Here is a 17,568-nt window from a genome sequence, read left to right as displayed (position 1 = left end):
CAGTTATTAATTGGCAATCATTGTCATCATATCTGGACTCGTCTTGCATTTTGTCTTCAGGTTCTGTGCATGGGTCCTACAGGGACCGGGAAGACTCTGACCATCTCTGACAAGCTGCTGAAGAACATGCCCCAGGAATACATCAGTCATTTCCTCATGTTTTCTGCACGAACATCAGCCAATCAAACACAAGATCTTATTGACAGCAAACTAGATAAAAGGCAAGAAGCATTATGTTGTGTGTTTTGGGAGGGGTTGGGGGGTGATCCTTGGAGAATACACAAAAAAACTGCATCTTCATGAGTACATAGAACCTGTTTTATAGGTTTTAATGTCAAGAGAAAACTTACACAGGTGGTTGAAATCAGTAATCCTATACATCATCTATAGGGGAATCAAGCATTACTCTTTAGCAAAGCATACGATTCATTGATTTGCAACTGTTAACTTCAGACGTCTGTTATTACAGGAGGAAGGGGGTGTTCGGACCACCCCTTGGGCGCTACTTTATCTTCTTCATTGATGACATGAACATGCCAGCCTTGGAGACGTATGGAGCACAGCCACCTATTGAACTGTTAAGACAGTGGATGGACCATGGGGGGTGGTATGACCGCAAGCAGATAGGTAAAGACCGATAATGTTTGAGAAAAGGGAAAAACAGAGGAAGTTGAATTATGCTGATCCATAAAACATCAGGCAATATTGCTTTAATGAATTGCTATCCCTTGGGGTCCTGGGATGTTGATTTAAAGAAAAAAACAACAAACAAACTATACCATTGTCCTTAGAAGTCTTTATATTTCGGTAGGGGTCTTCAAGAAGCTAGTGGACATTAATTTTTTGTGTGCCATGGGACCACCTGGAGGAGGCAGGAATCCAGTGTCTCCTCGACTCACACGTCACTTCAACTACTTGTGCTTTACTGAAATGGGCGACAGCAGCAAGAGCCGGATTTTTTCCACCATTCTGGGAAGCTGGATGGGTGAGTAACTAAGGGTAAGGTGTGGAATTACAGTATCAAGTTAGAGAAGTAGACAGACGGAAATGTCTGTCCAATAATAAGTTAGATGTTTTTTGGACATTGCATGGGAATTCACAGAAGATGCTAAAATTGCTTGACTAAATATGAAGTAGAAAGGAAGCAACACAAATATAAAAGCAAGTAAAATAGGAAGAAGAAAAACAGAGTAAGAAGAAGAAGTGGAAAAAGTAAGTAAGCAATGTACACTTAGCTGGGCACCCGGAGATGAGAGTAGTTGGACTGTACACAAAGTTCCAACCTGTTCTTATGTGAAAGAATCCTTTCCTTCCCATAAGCTATTGTCTTAGCATTGCTCAAAACACAGCAGTAAAATCAAATCAAAAAGGGCACTGGAGAATAATTCAGTGAATGCCACTATTTGTAAATATAATAATTTCATTAAAGGGGGTTTACTGGCCAGAATATACTGATGAGCTATCCAAAGTCACCTGCGCCGATCAGCTGTTTTAATGTGTTGTACGGGCAACAAACGGCTGAGAACATAAGGATCAGGCAGTTGAAATCCAAAATGAAATCCGATTTTTCTCTCCCTTTCTCTTGACATCATCTTTCAGGAGATGAGAGGTCCCCATACATGTTAGACAGTCAGCTGGTCCAGCTGAAATTGACAGGTTCAATATTTTTAGCCAACCCACCAAAATAGGCAGGTTCATCTGATTTTTCTGTAACTGTGTACCATTCTGAGACAGCCAGTCACAGACATATATACTTGTTTTTCACGTCTTTATCATCAGTTGTCTTATTCCCTTGCAGCGGGGGCTCCAGCAGTTCAGAACCTTACAGAGCAGCTGGTTGATGCTACAATTAAAGTGTACAAGACAATCACATCACAGTTGCTCCCCACCCCTGCAAAGTCTCATTACACCTTCAATCTTCGAGACTTGTCTAAGGTTTTCCAAGGAATACTGATGGCTGAACCAGCAAAGACTGAGGTGAGCATCCATAAGGTGGTTTTTGTTTCCTGCCTCAGAGGTATTTGTCCCCTATAGTTATAGTACTGAATATATCAGACTGCTTATTAATGTTTCTCTTCCTGTTTCCTTTTGTAGGACAATATTTGCCTGTTGAAACTGTGGTACCACGAATCGTGCCGGGTTTTCCAGGACAGGCTGGTGAATGATGAAGACCGCAGATGGTTTGATGACCTCATGAAGGGTAGGATGCAAGAATTTGGAGTCACCTTCGAGGAGGTGATACCACAGCAGCCTGTACTATATGGAGATTTTATGACCCCTGGATCTGATTCCAAATCATATCAACTCATTGAAGACCGGGAGAAGGTATGGCAATACACCAAACCATCAAACTGGGGTTGTCAATCTTCTTTTCTTTCATAATAGAACTACCTGCCCCCCCATTAATTTTAGCCATGAACCAATTGCACATTTTGGTTTTAGCTAATCTTTAGCTAAGCTTGTCCAATTTAGATCATTTGTATTCATGTGTCTTTTTTCTGTGTTGTCTATTAGCTCCTTCGTGTTATGGCGGATTACATGGAAGATTATAATCAGATCAACACAACAAAGATGAAGTTGGTTCTTTTTCTAGATGCTATTCAACATATTTGCCGAATCAGTCGGGTCCTACGTCAACCACTTGGTAACGCCCTGCTATTAGGTGTTGGAGGCAGTGGGAGACAGTCTCTAACCAGACTAGCAAGTCACATGTAAGGAGAAGTGTAGGACTCATATCATATTGTATGACATTATATTATTTTACTATTATTTTACTCATTTACTTTTGTGCTGTTTGTTATCTTTCTAGGGCAGAATACGAATGTTTCCAGATCGAATTGTCAAAAAACTATGGAATCCAGGAGTGGAGAGAAGATATTAAGGGAATTCTGCTGAAAGCCGGGCTGCAGAATACGCCAATCACATTTCTTTTCACTGACACCCAGGTTGGTTGTCAAAATCTTTTCTATTAAAATTTAGGGAGATGTGATGAAAAGTAGGGATGCAAAATCATTTTTACTGTTGTTTTTTTAGACTCCAATATTTTCCAACCAAAATATTCTTTTCTCTTTAAGATCAAAAGTGAGTCATTCCTTGAAGACATTAATAACATCCTGAATTCAGGTGATGTCCCTAACCTGTATGGACCAGAGGAGCAGGATCAAATTGTCACAGTCATGAAACCAGTGGTACAGGACATGGGGCAACAACCAACAAAAGCCAACTTAATGGCGGCCTACACAAGACGTGTAAGGGGCAACATTCATACAGTGCTCTGCATGAGGTATGCTTGACTATGCTTTGACACTACCTCCACTGAAACACATGAATTTGTAAATTTCTCATCTTTATTTCGCTTATACAGTCCGATAGGTGAGGTGTTCCGCTCCCGTTTGAGGCAGTTCCCATCCTTGGTGACTTGTTGCACCATTGATTGGTTTGACAAGTGGCCAGCTGAAGCCCTACAGTCAGTAGCTTCTTCTTTCCTAATGGAGATTCCAGAGCTTGAGTCTAGAGAATCTGTGGTCCAAGGCATGGTAGGTTAAACACACTAACCATTCTTTATATTTCGGTCATAATCTTGGGTATCTTGAATTAGTAATAAAAACAAAGTATATTCATCATATTCAATTATGTGCATCTTCCTGTTACAGATCCAAATGTGTGTGGAGATGCATCAATCGGTCGCTGTGAAGTCCAAGCAATACTTAGCTGAGCTCTCGCGACATAATTACATCACACCTAAGAGTTACCTGGAGCTACTTGGAATATATTCCAGTCTTGTTGGTAAAAAACAAATGGAAATCAAGACTGCCAAGGACAGAATGAAGAGTGGGCTAGATAAGGTGAGGAGGGAACAACCGTATTTGGTCCACATTGTTCATAATCTTTTTTTATCCTTTATATTGTATTTCATAGAAACATAGAGGATTGTCAGAAAAAGCCCACTGGTTGCATCTAGTCTGTTTTTTTAGTAATTCCTTTCTTATTATCTTAGGATAAATCTCAGGCATGTTTAAATTCAGTTTAAGGGGTATTCCATCCAGGACCCAATTTTTCACAATGCCTGGAGAGGGGTGGATGAAAACAAAAACGTCCACTTACCTCTCCCACCTCATCACTGGCGCCCACAATCAGTCCCTTCAAACCCTAGGTCACTGCCTGGTCTGAGGTGAGACGTGACGTGGAAGGCCTGCTCAGCCATTCAGCAGAGGAGGGGCATCACTACAGCCGCGGAATGGCTGAGTGGGCCTGAACACGTCTCACCTCAGACCTGAAATAGACTGGGGGACCGGAGGGGCTGAATGCGGGTGCCAGCCAGGGAAGTAAGTTGACATTATTGTTTTCATCCACCCCCTCCCCGGGCATTGTGAAAAAAAATGGTCCTGGCCAGAGTACTTTCTTTAAATTTTATTTTTAAAATGTTGTTGTATTCTACTTCCTGATTTAAGTGTTCAGACCCCCACAATCATTAGAAGAAGCCTGAAGAAGTGCATGGCCGTGCACTCCCGTGCTTGCTGCGATGTCTCTCTCATTGACAGTGACACGTCCATAGACTTAAAGGAGTTTTTCAGACAAACACTCTGACTGGTGACATATATGGGGTCACTTTTCCTCTTCAGAGCTTCAGGTGCATTATCAAGTGACCTTTATAAGCACCTGCTATATTCACCTGCACATTCTAGTTCTATGTAAGACCAGGCTGATGCAAATGCTGTGGTCACACATTTCTTATAGAGTACCTTATGGTAGGTCACATGATTATTGTAAACAACAAACCATTCCTACATACATTGCTTATTCATGGTCGGGTGGCTTGAACTGACTTTTACCAAATCTTTGTTTCTTGTAAATTAACAGCTCCTTCACACAGCTGAGGATGTTGCTAAGATGCAAGAAGAATTGGAGATCATGCGCCCATTACTGGAGGAGGCCGCTCAAGATACTCTCACCACCATGCAGAAAATTGAGGTAAAATAAAACAAAGGTTTCTCAAACCTTTAAAGGTTTTCCATTTACATGCAATATTTTCATTATTTTCTACCAACTGAATGACTGTCCTCCTTCAGGAAGACACCGTAGTAGCTGAAGCCACCAGAGCTTCTGTGCAGGTAGAGGAAGCTAAGGCCACAGAGAAGGCACGCAAAGCTCAGGACATTGCAGATGATGCCCAGAAGGATCTGGATGAGGCTCTACCAGCTCTGGATGCGGCACTTGCCAGTCTAAAGTCTCTTAACAAAAATGATGTCATTGAGGTGGGTGGAACTACAGGAAGTTCAAAGAGATGACAAACTACAGTGCAATAAGAAGTAAAAAAAAAAATTTAAAAAAGTTTACAAATATATATATCATTCTAGGCACTATGTCTGTATGGTTACTTCTTTAGGTCAGGGCCATGCAGCGCCCTCCTGTGGGAGTAAAACTTGTGATTGAAGCTGTCTGCATAATGAAAGGTATCAAACCAAAGAAAGTGGCCGGAGACAAACCAGGAAGTAAAATAGATGACTACTGGGAGCCGGGGAAAGGTATACTTCAAGACCCTGGCAAGTTCCTGGAGGGGTTATTTAAATTTGACAAGGTAGGAGTTGGCCAAGCATTAAGAAAATAATGAAGAGAGAGACGCCAATTATCTCACAACCTGCTATTCTCTTCCTTTTGTCAGGACAATATTCCGGATACTGTTATTAAAGCTATACAGCCATACATTGATAATGAGGAATTTCAGCCAGGGGCCATCGCCAGGGTGTCAAAGGCCTGTACCTCCATCTGTCAGTGGGTACGAGCCATGCATAAATATCATTTTGTGGCACAAGGTGTGGAACCCAAAAGGGTAAGTTCTGGTAATGTTTATTATTATGGAGTATCATCCATCCTGTTGACTTTGTATTGTTGATATATGTAGTGTTTAACACAAGGATGGGAAACCTTCGGCCCTACAGCTGTTGTAAAACTACAATTCCCTTCATGCCTGGCCAGATTTACCGAGAGGTGCATGGTGTAGATTTCTGCAATGATTTCTGCCTCCTAGCAGGCATAAATCATGGTAAATTAGGGACAGGAGGAGACCATGCCTTGCTGCACCACTCACCCATCTGAGTGGGGTTGCCGCTGGTGTACGCCATGGAGTAGGTAACAATCTGCGTGTCTCTGTGGTGTATGCCATCGGCTAAATTTTCATAAATGTCTCCCAAAATCTTCAACATTGGAAGTCTTGTCCATACTACTGTCTGACACAGCAGATACACAAAGGGAGGGTTGGATATATTGCTAAATAAACAAAATGGTGAATTGTCCTAATGGCCACAGTTCTTGCATCTGTGTTCCTCCTAACAAGCTATATTACTGTTCTGTATAGCAAGCACTAAAAGAAGCCCAGGAAGATTTAGCAGTGACACAAAAAATCCTGGATGAAGCTAAAGCACGACTGAATGAAGTAGAAGAGGGGATTGCAACTCTACAAGCAAAGTACCGTGACTGTGTTTCCAAGAGGGAAGAGCTGGAACAGAAATGTGACCAATGTGAACAGAGACTGATCCGCGCTGATAAGGTAGGAAAAAACAACTTTACCTACTGACTTACTTCTTTTCCTGTAGGGAGTCAAAGACTTAATAATCACACAGAGTGCCCCAGAGCTTCATGCCATGTACACTAGTACTAAACTCAAAATTCACAATAACTATGAAGTTCTAAATTTAAAACGTAAGAGTCAAAGACTTCACATATTTACCACCTTTTTCATTTGATCATTTTTCCTTCTCATAGTTGATCTCGGGCTTGGCTGATGAGCGTCAACGCTGGCAAGATACAGTCTTAAACCTGGAGAACCTTCTAGTCAATGTTACAGGAGATCTGCTGCTGTGTGCCGGCTTCCTAGCCTATCTAGGACCATTCACAGTGAGAATCTGATACAAACTTGCCGTTTTGTTCAGTATAAGAGTGTAGTACACTGCATTTCATTGATGTGTTTTCTGTCTCCACAGGGACAGTACCGGACATCTCTGTTTGAGCAATGGACAAAGAAGCTGAAGGATCTGGAAGTACCATGCACAGAGGAGCCATCTCTTATGGGTACTCTGGGAGATCCTGTGAAAATTCGCTCCTGGCAGGTGAGATGCTGGTATCCCTGTGGTTCCCTAAATCATGAGATAGTTAATGATGTCTTGTCACTCTGCAATGAACCTGTGTCTTCACACATCTCTCTAAAGCCCCCTTCTTCATTCTGACCATTTCAGATTGCTGGACTTCCGAATGACACCTTGTCTGTGGAAAATGGAGTCATTACTCAGTATTCACAACGTTGGTCTCATTTCATTGACCCTCAAGGTCAAGCCAACAGGTGGATCAAAAATTTGGTAAGTTGACTTATGTAGACCTAGGTGCTAACTTCTTGGAATCACTTTATAACATTTTGTATAGATTGCATAGGTAAATGTAGACCAGTTACATTATTACAACTTGTATACCATGACAGGAGAAGGACAGTGGCCTGGATGTTGTGAAGCTCAGTGACCGTGATTTTTTACGCAGTTTAGAAAATGCCATTCGCTTTGGGAAGCCGTTCTTGCTGGAGAATGTAGGAGAAGAGCTGGATCCTGCGCTGGAACCTGTGCTGCTAAAACAGGTAAATAATGTGTACGCTCTCTGACTATACATTAATCTTTATTGTTTTATTATCCTCTTATTTTGGTCCATCCTCTCTCCATTTCACAGACCTACAAGCAGCAAGGTAGCACTGTTCTACGCTTGGGCGATGCTGTCATTCCATATCATGATGATTTCAGGATGTACATCACAACCAAACTGCCAAACCCCCATTATCCACCAGAAATCTGTACCAAAGTCACACTCATCAACTTCACACTGTCCCCCAGGTATTGGACATTTACTCGTTCTAACATTGATGATACTCAGTAAAACATGGCTTTGCACATGTGACAACTTCTACTCTGTGCATTAAAAGTGCCACATGTGGTTGTCTCCACCTAGCAGTGTTGAGGTTTTCGTCTGATCAACCTAATTTGTGGACCGTAAGAAATGTGTTCGTATTATTAAATGTGTTCTTTGCTCTCCTGAATCTGTTCTTCTCCACCTCCATCCAGTGGCCTGGAAGATCAACTTCTTGGACTAGTTGTGGCTGAAGAACGCCCAGATTTGGAAGAAGCCAAGAATCAGTTAATTTTATCCAATGCTAAAATGCGTCAGGAGCTGAAGGAAATCGAGGACCAGATTCTCATGCGCCTCAGCTCCTCACAAGGAAACCCAGTGGATGACGTAGATCTGATCAAAGTGCTGGAGGCCTCAAAAGTGAAAGCTGGAGAGATCAAGGTGAGCATACAGCAGACTAAGGGGTATGGCCTATTCATCAACAATGGCTTGGTCATTGGATTTACTGTATATTTATCCTTTTTCCCAGGCAAAAGTCCAAGTGGCAGAGCAGACAGAAAAAGATATAGATATCACCCGACACCAATACGTTCCTGTAGCTGTAAGGACACAGATACTGTTCTTCTGTGTCTCAGATCTGTCCAATGTAGACCCCATGTATCAGTACTCACTTGAGTGGTTCCTAGGTATCTTCTCTGCTGCTATTGCCAACTCTGAGAGAGCAGGTAAGTCACAAAAGCTATAGGTTTTGATGTACTGTACTTCCATTAGGGTTGTCCTTTAACCACCGCCTGTACCCTCCATTATTTATATTTGTACTATTCTTTAGTATTATGTACCTTTCAATTCTTGTATCCAGCACTGAATATTCTAGTTTTTCTGATGACCTGGTTGACTATATAAGGATCTGGGAGGTAATGGGAGGTATTCCCACATGGTTGCCTGACACTCGCATCCCTACATCTCTTCTGCTTACTTCCTTATTCTGTAATTGTTTGAGCGGTAACTCAGGCCCACCAGCGTTGCCTTCGCATCATTCCTGAGGCCAGCATGTGCACCACCGATGCTTCTGTGCTGTAGTATCATAGCAGCATTGACACCAGTAGAATCTGTGGTGTAAAGAAGTTGAAGAACAGCCTTCAGCTTTCCCCTGCATGTAGCATTGCCCTTCATTGCCACACATGCCAGGAGCAACAGCGCATGTGTGACAATGTGCGTTTCTGAATCCCTTATGTTCTGGCAGAGCTGTCCATGACTGCACAGGCTTGGCCTATGCTGATATATTGCACAACACTGGTCATTAGACACTCCTAGCAAACATATAAAAAAGAGTTGTGTTTTTAAGACAATTTCTATTGTTTTCTTGAGGATCTTTGGGGTTGTATGACTATGTATAGCATGCCTTAGGGCCCTATTACACAGCCGATGACTTGTTTTCTTGAGAATCTTTGGAGTTGTATGACTATGTATAGCATGCCTTAGGGCCCTATTACACAGCTCGCTTACTGAGCCCATAATAGAGCGATATCTGTAAAGCCCTTGTAAAAAAAAAATAAACTCCTACATACCCCTCCAAGCTCCCTGATGTCCTGCTAGCTTGGATCCGCTATTGGCACTAAGACTAACGTTGGCTGGATCCACCAATATTAGCTATCTGAAGTGTATGCCGATCTCCCTACTCTCCTTTGACAGGTGACATCAGTAAAGAGAAGAGTTGGGCATATTGGATTTTTACCACCTGACCCTATTGCTTTAGGAGAGATAAGTCAGGGCTGTCTGGCTGTGGATTATCATTCCTCTCCCCATACAGGAAACATGAACATTTAGCAGTATAGGGAGATCAGAGGAGAAGCAGTCGGCTGGTTTGGCAGATGGTTATTAAAAGTGTATGGCCACACGTCACGTGTTCTGTCTGTGAAGCAAGGATAACACGGACGCTGAATGCAAATCCTGGACTGTTTCCATGGGCAGCATGATGTATGAACATCATGCCGGCAGCAGGGAAGCTCTTTGAATCACTGTGGTACTGTAATGAAAGAGCCGCGGCGATACAAAGAGGGTCACCATGTTGTATGTTATTTGGCTTTATTATCCACACTGCATGTTCTTCATTTATTGAAAGGGTCAAGCTAACTTGTGATTTGCTGTTCCAGAAACGGTGGACAAGAGGATCAACAACATCAACACATATTTTACCTTCAGTCTCTACAGCAACGTCTGTCGAAGTCTCTTTGAAAAGCATAAACTGATGTTTTCCTTTCTGCTGTGTGTGCGGATTCTCATGGACAAAGGGCTCATTAACATGGTGAGGGTGTTACTGAGTGTTTTGGTGACATATAGCAAGGATAACTCTAGAATTGGGACTGTTCTGGACAGTTACTGACATAGACCGTGGTGGCAGCAGAGAGCACTGTACCACACTGAAGAGAATACACCATTTCCTGCAGGACATACAGCAGCTGATAGGTATTGGAAGACTTGAGATTTTTTTAATAGAAGTAAGCTAAAATTATTATGTTAATTTGTTTTCCCTGAGACCCATTGGCATCACAACATATGGGGTAAATTCGCCCCTGCGAGCCCCTGGGACGAAGGAATATTTAATGAAAAAACAACAATTACATTTTAATCCCCTCCTCCATGAGGTATAAATAGGCTCCACCTCCCCCTAGACCTCAGTCTAATTATAAAGAAACATAAAACACAGGGAGGGAGTCTTGTGATGCCAATGGGTCTCAGGGAAAACAAATTAACATATAATTTTAGCTTCCCTTATGTCCCATTGGCATCACAACATATGGGGAATTAGCAAGCATTATCCCCAATGGGCGGGTTATTTATTACATCCGCATTAAGAACATATCTTGCAAAGGTTGTTCTTGACAAGAAAGAAGTATCCAGCCTGAAATATTTCACAAAGGTATTCAAAGTAGACCAGGTAGCTGCCTGGCATATGTCCTCCAGTGGCACAGCGGCACGCTCTGCCCAAGTGGAGGCCACAGCTCTAGTAGAGTGAGCCCTGGTAAATTCTGGTGGATCCAGATCTGCAGAGGAGTAACATAAGGCAATGGAGTCACAGATCCATCTGGATATTGAAGGTTTTGAAGCCTTCCTACCCTTATTCTTTCCTGGGACATGGATAAAGAAATTCTCGTCTTTACGAAAATCACCTACTCTATGTAGATAGATCTTGATAGCACTGGATACGTCCCATAAAGAAAGATCCAAGTCTTCTTCAGATGATCCAGCAGGAAAAAATACAGGCAATACTATAGGCTGGTTGATGTTGGCAAATGAAGCCACCTTAGGCAGGAATCCTGGAAGGAACCTAAGGATAACCTTGTCTTGGAAAAAAATCACGTATGGAGGTGCGGAGCCACAGAAAATCCTTCCACAGTAAGACAGCCAGACCTAGAGGTAGCAACAGCTTACCTTCTGCCCTATAAATGAACAAACAGCTAATCCTGCGTGCAGAGAGCGTGCGCCGCTGCTGGACCCCGGAAGTGACATCACGCCGACACCGCAGTGCTGAGATGCATGCAGCGCTGATGCGTTCCACAGTCAAACGCGACCGGAAGAGATGCCAGCGCCTCGGGTAACACGCAGAGAGCGTTCCAAGACGCACTAGGTAAGAAAAACTTAAAAGCTAAGACCTGCAGAAGCAAATATCAGGATACTACCTGGACACCGGCTCCAGCGGCATCCCAGCAATCATTACCTGGAGAGAAAACCTGAATGCAACAGGTAAACAAGCATTAAAACGGAGGAGGGACAAAGTCCCCTAGGGCTAACAGCAACGAAGTAAAAAAAGACTGAGGTCTAGGGGGAGGTGGAGCCTATTTATACCTCATGGAGGAGGGGATTAAAATGTAATTGTTGTTTTTTCATTAAATATTCCTTCGTCCCAGGGGCTCGCAGGGGCGAATTTACCCCATATGTTGTGATGCCAATGGGACGTAAGGGAAATTACAAATCTCTGACACTTTCTGGTACCAAATGATTTGAATCTTTTTGTGAACTACTCCTTTAAGAATGTTTATAATTTTCATGAAACCAGTATGAATAGTTTTGCTGCAGCCACTTTAGGGGCAGTAAATCTTAGCAAGGCACATGTTATATCCATTGGGCATGCCAGTGGTCCTCCAGATCTACCCTCTCTATTATGCCAGTATGTGATTGCAGACTCAACTGTCTATAAAGAGTCTTCTAGTGATAGAGGTCTAATAAACAGGTCATTGCTATGTTATTTTATCTTACTGATGACACAATAACAAACTAACACAGACACATACTTATAAATTAGTATAATAAAATCTATACAGGAAGAATGGCGGTTTCTCTTGTCCGGTGGCACCGCCCCCACACTAGCTGAGAACCCCTGTGCTGAATGGCTGACTGAGAGAGCGTGGAGGGACATCCAGGCCTTGAGCATGCTGAGCAACTTCAGCAACATCAAAGAGCAAATCATTCAACACCAAGAGGAATACAGAAGGATCTGTGACAGCTCCGAGCCACATCGGTGAGCAGATGATTGTAATCCTGTTTGTGATCACCTGACATGACTTTGTATTGTAAAGCCAGTGAGCTGGTGGACATTCATGAAAGTAAATCCTCCCATATAGATCCCCATCAGTATTATGACATGGTCTGGCCAGGAGGTGGCCCTATGACTTGTATTCTGTTCATCTTTAGGGAGTCACTTCCTGGTGAATTGGACAAGAAATTGGATTCCTTCCAAAAGATGCTGATTCTGAGATGTCTGAGAGGGGACAAAGTCACCAATGTCATGCAGGACTATGTCTGCCAATATCTGGGACAAAGGTTCATTGAACCCCAGGTAAGGAGAAAGTAGTTAGTCCTAGTGTTGTCCACTTTCTTTAAGTGTTTAAGTGTACTACAGTCATTTATTATGGACATATTATGGATTAGTGAAATTCATTCTTCATTAGACTGCAGATCTGGGAGCTGTGTATCGCGAGTCTTCACCTGTAACTCCATTGATCTTCATCTTATCACCTGGAACCGACCCGGCTGCAGATCTCTACAAATTTGCAGAGGAGATGAGGTTTTCCAAAAAGCTAACTGCTATATCACTGGGCCAGGGACAGGTGTGTACGAACTGAAAACTCACCCTGCACCTATCTACACAGGGTCCCCACCATTATTCCATCATTTAGCCACAAGTATAAGTTTATAAATCTCCCATGATTTAGGGTCCTCGGGCTGAAGCCTTAATGCATAATGCCATGGAACGTGGAAAGTGGGTATTCTTCCAAAATTGCCATCTTGCCCCAAGTTGGATGCCCTCATTAGAAAGACTAATAGAGAATATAGACCCGGATAAGGTAGGTACTAGAAATACATTATCATGTCATCTACATTCTCTGGCATACCCTTATGACTTATGAGTATTATGACTCGCTTTAGGTTCATCGGGACTTTAGGCTTTGGCTCACCAGTATGCCCAGTAACCAGTTCCCAGTATCCATCCTCCAGAATGGCTCTAAACTTACCATTGAGCCCCCACGGGGTGTAAAAGCAAACCTTTTACGCACATACCTGAGCCTGAGTGATGCGCAACTTAATGACTGCCAGAAGGTGAGTACCCAACTTCACATTACTAAGAGTACCCCAGATATTTATCATGTGCTCTTGTAATGATTGTTCTGCATGACACAGTCATGAATTACAGGCCTCAGGTCTTGGTGGCAGACTGGGACAGTTTTTCAGGGTCTGCAAAACAACTTAAATATCTATAGGGGTCACTTTTTGGAGTGTAACGGGATCTCTGGGCTTTCTGCATGATATTTATTGCCCCCCTTTCCCTGGATAAGCAGTACAACAGCTATCCTTGTACATGAATAAATACTTGAACTTCTATTTTCTCATGGTTGTACTGCTTTCATGATTCTCTCACCAGGCTCTGGAACACAAATCTTTACTGCTGTCTCTCTGCCTTTTCCATGGCAGCATACTGGAAAGGCGGAAGTTTGGACCACTAGGGTTCAACATTCCTTATGAATTCACAGATGGAGATCTCAGAATTTGTATTTCCCAGCTACGAATGTTCCTTGAGGAATATACAGACATCCCATACAAGGTAAGTGTATAGGATACAACACGACAATTGCATCTAAACGGTTGTTTTGAAGTAAAAACAAGACTGTACAGAGATATATACTGAGCTCTTTCGGCAGGTCCTACGTTACACAGCTGGGGAGATTAACTACGGTGGCCGTGTTACAGATGACTGGGATAGACGCTGCCTCCTTAACATCCTGCAGGACTTTTACCAGCCTCCAGTCCTAGAAGAAGGCTACAAATTCTCGGAGTCCGGAGTCTATCACCAGATTAGTCCAACCTACGACCTTAATGTGAGGAATCTTTGCTCATGACTAATTCTTCTATGCAGTCTTATTTCTCCTGGAACTTTTCATATTGTGCAAGGTAGTCGGACCTCACCTTAGAGGTAGAATACCTGCAAGGGAATGTTTGACCATTTAAAGAGCCCCTATAGGCTGTGCAATGGTACCACAAGATACTGCCAGCATGATTTATTAAATGAGATGGGGACAGCTTGGTGAAGTCACCACATTAACTGTGCATTAAAACTGCACTTTCATTTGTGTTTTCATGTGATCTTGTTGTTTACACTACTCTTTCACATTCTGTCACAACAGGGTTACCTGCAATACATCCGATCTCTCCCTCTCAACGATATGACAGAATTGTTTGGACTCCATGAAAATGCAAACATTACTTTTGCCCAGAATGAAAGCTTCACCCTGCTGGGATCTCTCGTAACCCTTCAGCCACGCACACAGAGTACAGGCGGGAGCCGCGATGAGGCAAGTACTATGATCACAAGCACTTTCATCTCCAAGATGTTTGTATTATGCTCAGTGTCGGCACTCCGCTGTATGCGGTGCTCGTGGACGATACAGTGATAGCAATTTTACAGAGGTCCCAGCACTCACCAATTCTTACGGGAAAGAATGAAGTTCATAGACATAATGTAGTCATATAAATAAGGATGCGTTTCAGCTATTGCCTTGGTCGATAGCTGATAGTTTGTATTGGCCAGGCAGTTAAAAGGCTTGTATGTTTCCATAGATGGTGGAAGAAATTGCAGAAGGAATCCTGAAGAAGATTCCACAGCTAATCCCAGTGCAGGACGTGATGGCAAAGTATCCTGTCATGTATCAAGAGTCAATGAACACTGTGCTGGTACAAGAAGTCATACGGTAAAGAAACTGGTCAAGCTGCACAATCTGTTGCGTCGGTGTATAGCAGTTACTGCATTAGTCCCTGTCCCCTCAGGTATAACCGACTCCTCAGCGTCCTCTTCCAGTCCCTGGGAGATCTGCTTAAGGCAATGAAAGGCCAGGTCGTCATGTCTTCTCAGCTGGAGCTCATGGCGAACAGTCTATATAACAACTCTGTGCCAGAGCTCTGGAGAGCAAAGGTGAGTACTTGCCGTTAAAGACTCTTCATTAGACTGCTCCAAGTCAATGTTACTGAATGCTGTCTCTTTGTAGGCTTATCCATCTCTGAAGCCCCTCGCTTCCTGGGTCATAGATCTTCTGCAGAGACTTGACTTCCTTCAGAAGTGGATCACAGAGGGCATCCCAGCTGTCTTCTGGATAAGTGGATTATTTTTTCCTCAGGCATTCCTAACTGGCACGTTACAGAATTTTGCAAGAAAACATGTCATTTCCATTGATACAATCTCCTTTGATTTTAAGGTGAGGTCAGCAGACATCTATCCAGTGCTGAGAATATCCTGAATGCATCAATCCATATATATCACTGCTATTAAAGTTTACCTGTCACTTTAAACAACTGTGCAAATCAATTGTACAAGCAAATATAAGAAACTGTAGTAGATCCTTTTACACAAAAGAGCTTCCTTCTGTACTCACATGGCTGTTTTTCCTTCCACCCTCCTCACTTCTTATATGTTTGTCACTTAGTGTGCATTTACACAGAAAGATTATCTGACAGATTATCTCCCAAAGATTTAAAGCCAAAGCCAGAAACGGACTATAAACAGAGATCAGGTCATAAAGGAAAGCCTGAAATTTCTCCTCTTTTTAAATTCATTCCTGGCTTTGGCTTCAAAACTTTGGCAGATTATCTGTCAGATAACCTTTCTGTGTAAATGGACCCTAAAGGTCCCCATACACTTTATAGTTGTGTTAGCCATCAGTATAAAGTGTACTGGGGTCTCCAGAGACTTCACCAACAAATATTGATGGAAAATCACTGTCCGATCCCACCGCCAGAGAAAGGGCTGAACACAGAGATCAGACTGCATGGTACTGATCTGGAAGGTTTACAGGATCTAGTTTTTAGTGTGTCTGTGTGTATATATATTGTATAGGAGCCAGCACAAAGGCTAGTCTACATCCGCACTACAGCTAAGCATAGGTAAAGCAGGCACAGAGATGTTTGCAAGTTGGTAACCAGATTTGCTGGCCTATTGACTCCAAACAACTGTATGAAATAGGTAACAGCACAAACTGCCAAAAGGCAAAAAATTAGAGCAGTGCACGCCTCACCAGATTGAACTCGGGCATCCGGACTTAGAACAATGTTATAAACGGAGACAGCACTTTAGTAAAGATGAAAAAAATCTTGTGGCTTTATTCACACCCTGGCATGGGTGTGAATAAAGCCACAAGATTTTTTCATCTTTACTAAAGTGCTGTCTCCGTTTATAACATTATTGACTCCAAACATCACTGTAGATTTTCCATTATGTAGGGGTGAACATCTCCCTTATACACAGTCAGTTCTATCAGAATGTTCCTTTGTATCTTGTCCAGGTTCTCAGCGAGACAGTGCCAGATCTACAAGAGCGCCCTTCAGAAGGATGTTATATATATGGCTTGTATCTGGAAGGAGCTTGTTGGGACAAGACTACAATGCAGTTAGCAGAGTCAAAGCCCAAAGAACTTTACACAGAAATGGCAGTCATCTGGCTCGTCCCTGTTTCTGAACGCAAGCCACCTGTATCTGGGACATACTTGTGCCCCATTTATAAAACACTGACGAGGGCAGGTAAGGAAAAAATGGAAAACACCTTTGTAGGGGATATTCTCTCATATTATGGTGTCTTCATTGATTCTTCTTTTTCTTCTTTCTAGGAACTCTCTCAACCACGGGCCATTCCACTAACTATGTCATCGCAGTGGAGCTTTCCAGCAGCAAGCCCCAGTCACACTGGATAAAGCGCGGAGTGGCCCTTATATGTGCCCTAGATTACTGATGAAAATCCAATGACAGACTGTATGTGCCGTCACTGCATCAGGCAGAAATAAAGACTCTTTGCTGCAGATGTACCACAACTGGTCTAAACATAAAAGTCTACAGGATGTACTATGAATTTCATTTTATCTGTTCTAATTTAGGGGACAAAGTCATCAGTTTTTGCACAAACATTGTTTGCTCACAAATATGCAGTCTTTTGCCATGTCTGCATCTAGCACAACCTTCATAAATCTGGCCCTTAGTATTTCAACCTCTCACCTTTTACTTAAATAGAACCTGTCACATTAGACATGCAGTCTGATCTGCCAGCATGTTTATAGAGAAGGAAGAGCAGACATATATAGAAATCATACCTTTAGGAATCCACAATGAGTTCCTAATCAGTTATTGACAGCTGTTGCTGCAAGCTCA

At 42.6% G+C, this 17,568-nt stretch overlaps 1 protein-coding gene across 1 annotated transcript in view; it reads left to right on the top strand.

Annotated features, from left to right (window-relative positions):
- Positions 1-17,265, top strand: part of DNAH1 (dynein axonemal heavy chain 1) — a 44,433-nt gene extending 27,168 nt beyond the window's left edge. The window contains exons 44-79 of the mRNA XM_069966599.1: positions 61-221; positions 470-627; positions 812-985; positions 1,799-1,977; positions 2,095-2,325; positions 2,515-2,711; positions 2,810-2,945; positions 3,075-3,283; positions 3,365-3,536; positions 3,654-3,845; positions 4,861-4,971; positions 5,070-5,255; positions 5,387-5,578; positions 5,663-5,830; positions 6,356-6,547; positions 6,763-6,894; positions 6,981-7,106; positions 7,233-7,352; positions 7,472-7,621; positions 7,711-7,871; positions 8,100-8,325; positions 8,414-8,609; positions 10,038-10,189; positions 12,207-12,403; positions 12,577-12,721; positions 12,834-12,992; positions 13,098-13,229; positions 13,312-13,482; positions 13,805-13,984; positions 14,082-14,258; positions 14,565-14,732; positions 14,998-15,128; positions 15,205-15,349; positions 15,423-15,629; positions 16,713-16,947; positions 17,034-17,265. Coding sequence (XP_069822700.1) covers positions 61-221; positions 470-627; positions 812-985; positions 1,799-1,977; positions 2,095-2,325; positions 2,515-2,711; positions 2,810-2,945; positions 3,075-3,283; positions 3,365-3,536; positions 3,654-3,845; positions 4,861-4,971; positions 5,070-5,255; positions 5,387-5,578; positions 5,663-5,830; positions 6,356-6,547; positions 6,763-6,894; positions 6,981-7,106; positions 7,233-7,352; positions 7,472-7,621; positions 7,711-7,871; positions 8,100-8,325; positions 8,414-8,609; positions 10,038-10,189; positions 12,207-12,403; positions 12,577-12,721; positions 12,834-12,992; positions 13,098-13,229; positions 13,312-13,482; positions 13,805-13,984; positions 14,082-14,258; positions 14,565-14,732; positions 14,998-15,128; positions 15,205-15,349; positions 15,423-15,629; positions 16,713-16,947; positions 17,034-17,155 — 6,090 coding nt within the window. The 3' untranslated portion in view covers positions 17,156-17,265. The remainder of the gene's footprint in view (positions 1-60; positions 222-469; positions 628-811; positions 986-1,798; positions 1,978-2,094; positions 2,326-2,514; positions 2,712-2,809; positions 2,946-3,074; positions 3,284-3,364; positions 3,537-3,653; positions 3,846-4,860; positions 4,972-5,069; positions 5,256-5,386; positions 5,579-5,662; positions 5,831-6,355; positions 6,548-6,762; positions 6,895-6,980; positions 7,107-7,232; positions 7,353-7,471; positions 7,622-7,710; positions 7,872-8,099; positions 8,326-8,413; positions 8,610-10,037; positions 10,190-12,206; positions 12,404-12,576; positions 12,722-12,833; positions 12,993-13,097; positions 13,230-13,311; positions 13,483-13,804; positions 13,985-14,081; positions 14,259-14,564; positions 14,733-14,997; positions 15,129-15,204; positions 15,350-15,422; positions 15,630-16,712; positions 16,948-17,033) is intronic.
- The last annotated feature ends 303 nt before the right edge of the window (positions 17,266-17,568 follow it).

Source organism: Dendropsophus ebraccatus, chromosome 4 (genome assembly GCF_027789765.1).
Source record: "Dendropsophus ebraccatus isolate aDenEbr1 chromosome 4, aDenEbr1.pat, whole genome shotgun sequence".
Lineage (NCBI taxonomy): Eukaryota > Metazoa > Chordata > Amphibia > Anura > Hylidae > Dendropsophus > Dendropsophus ebraccatus.
This window is presented reverse-complemented; position numbering and strand designations above follow the sequence as displayed.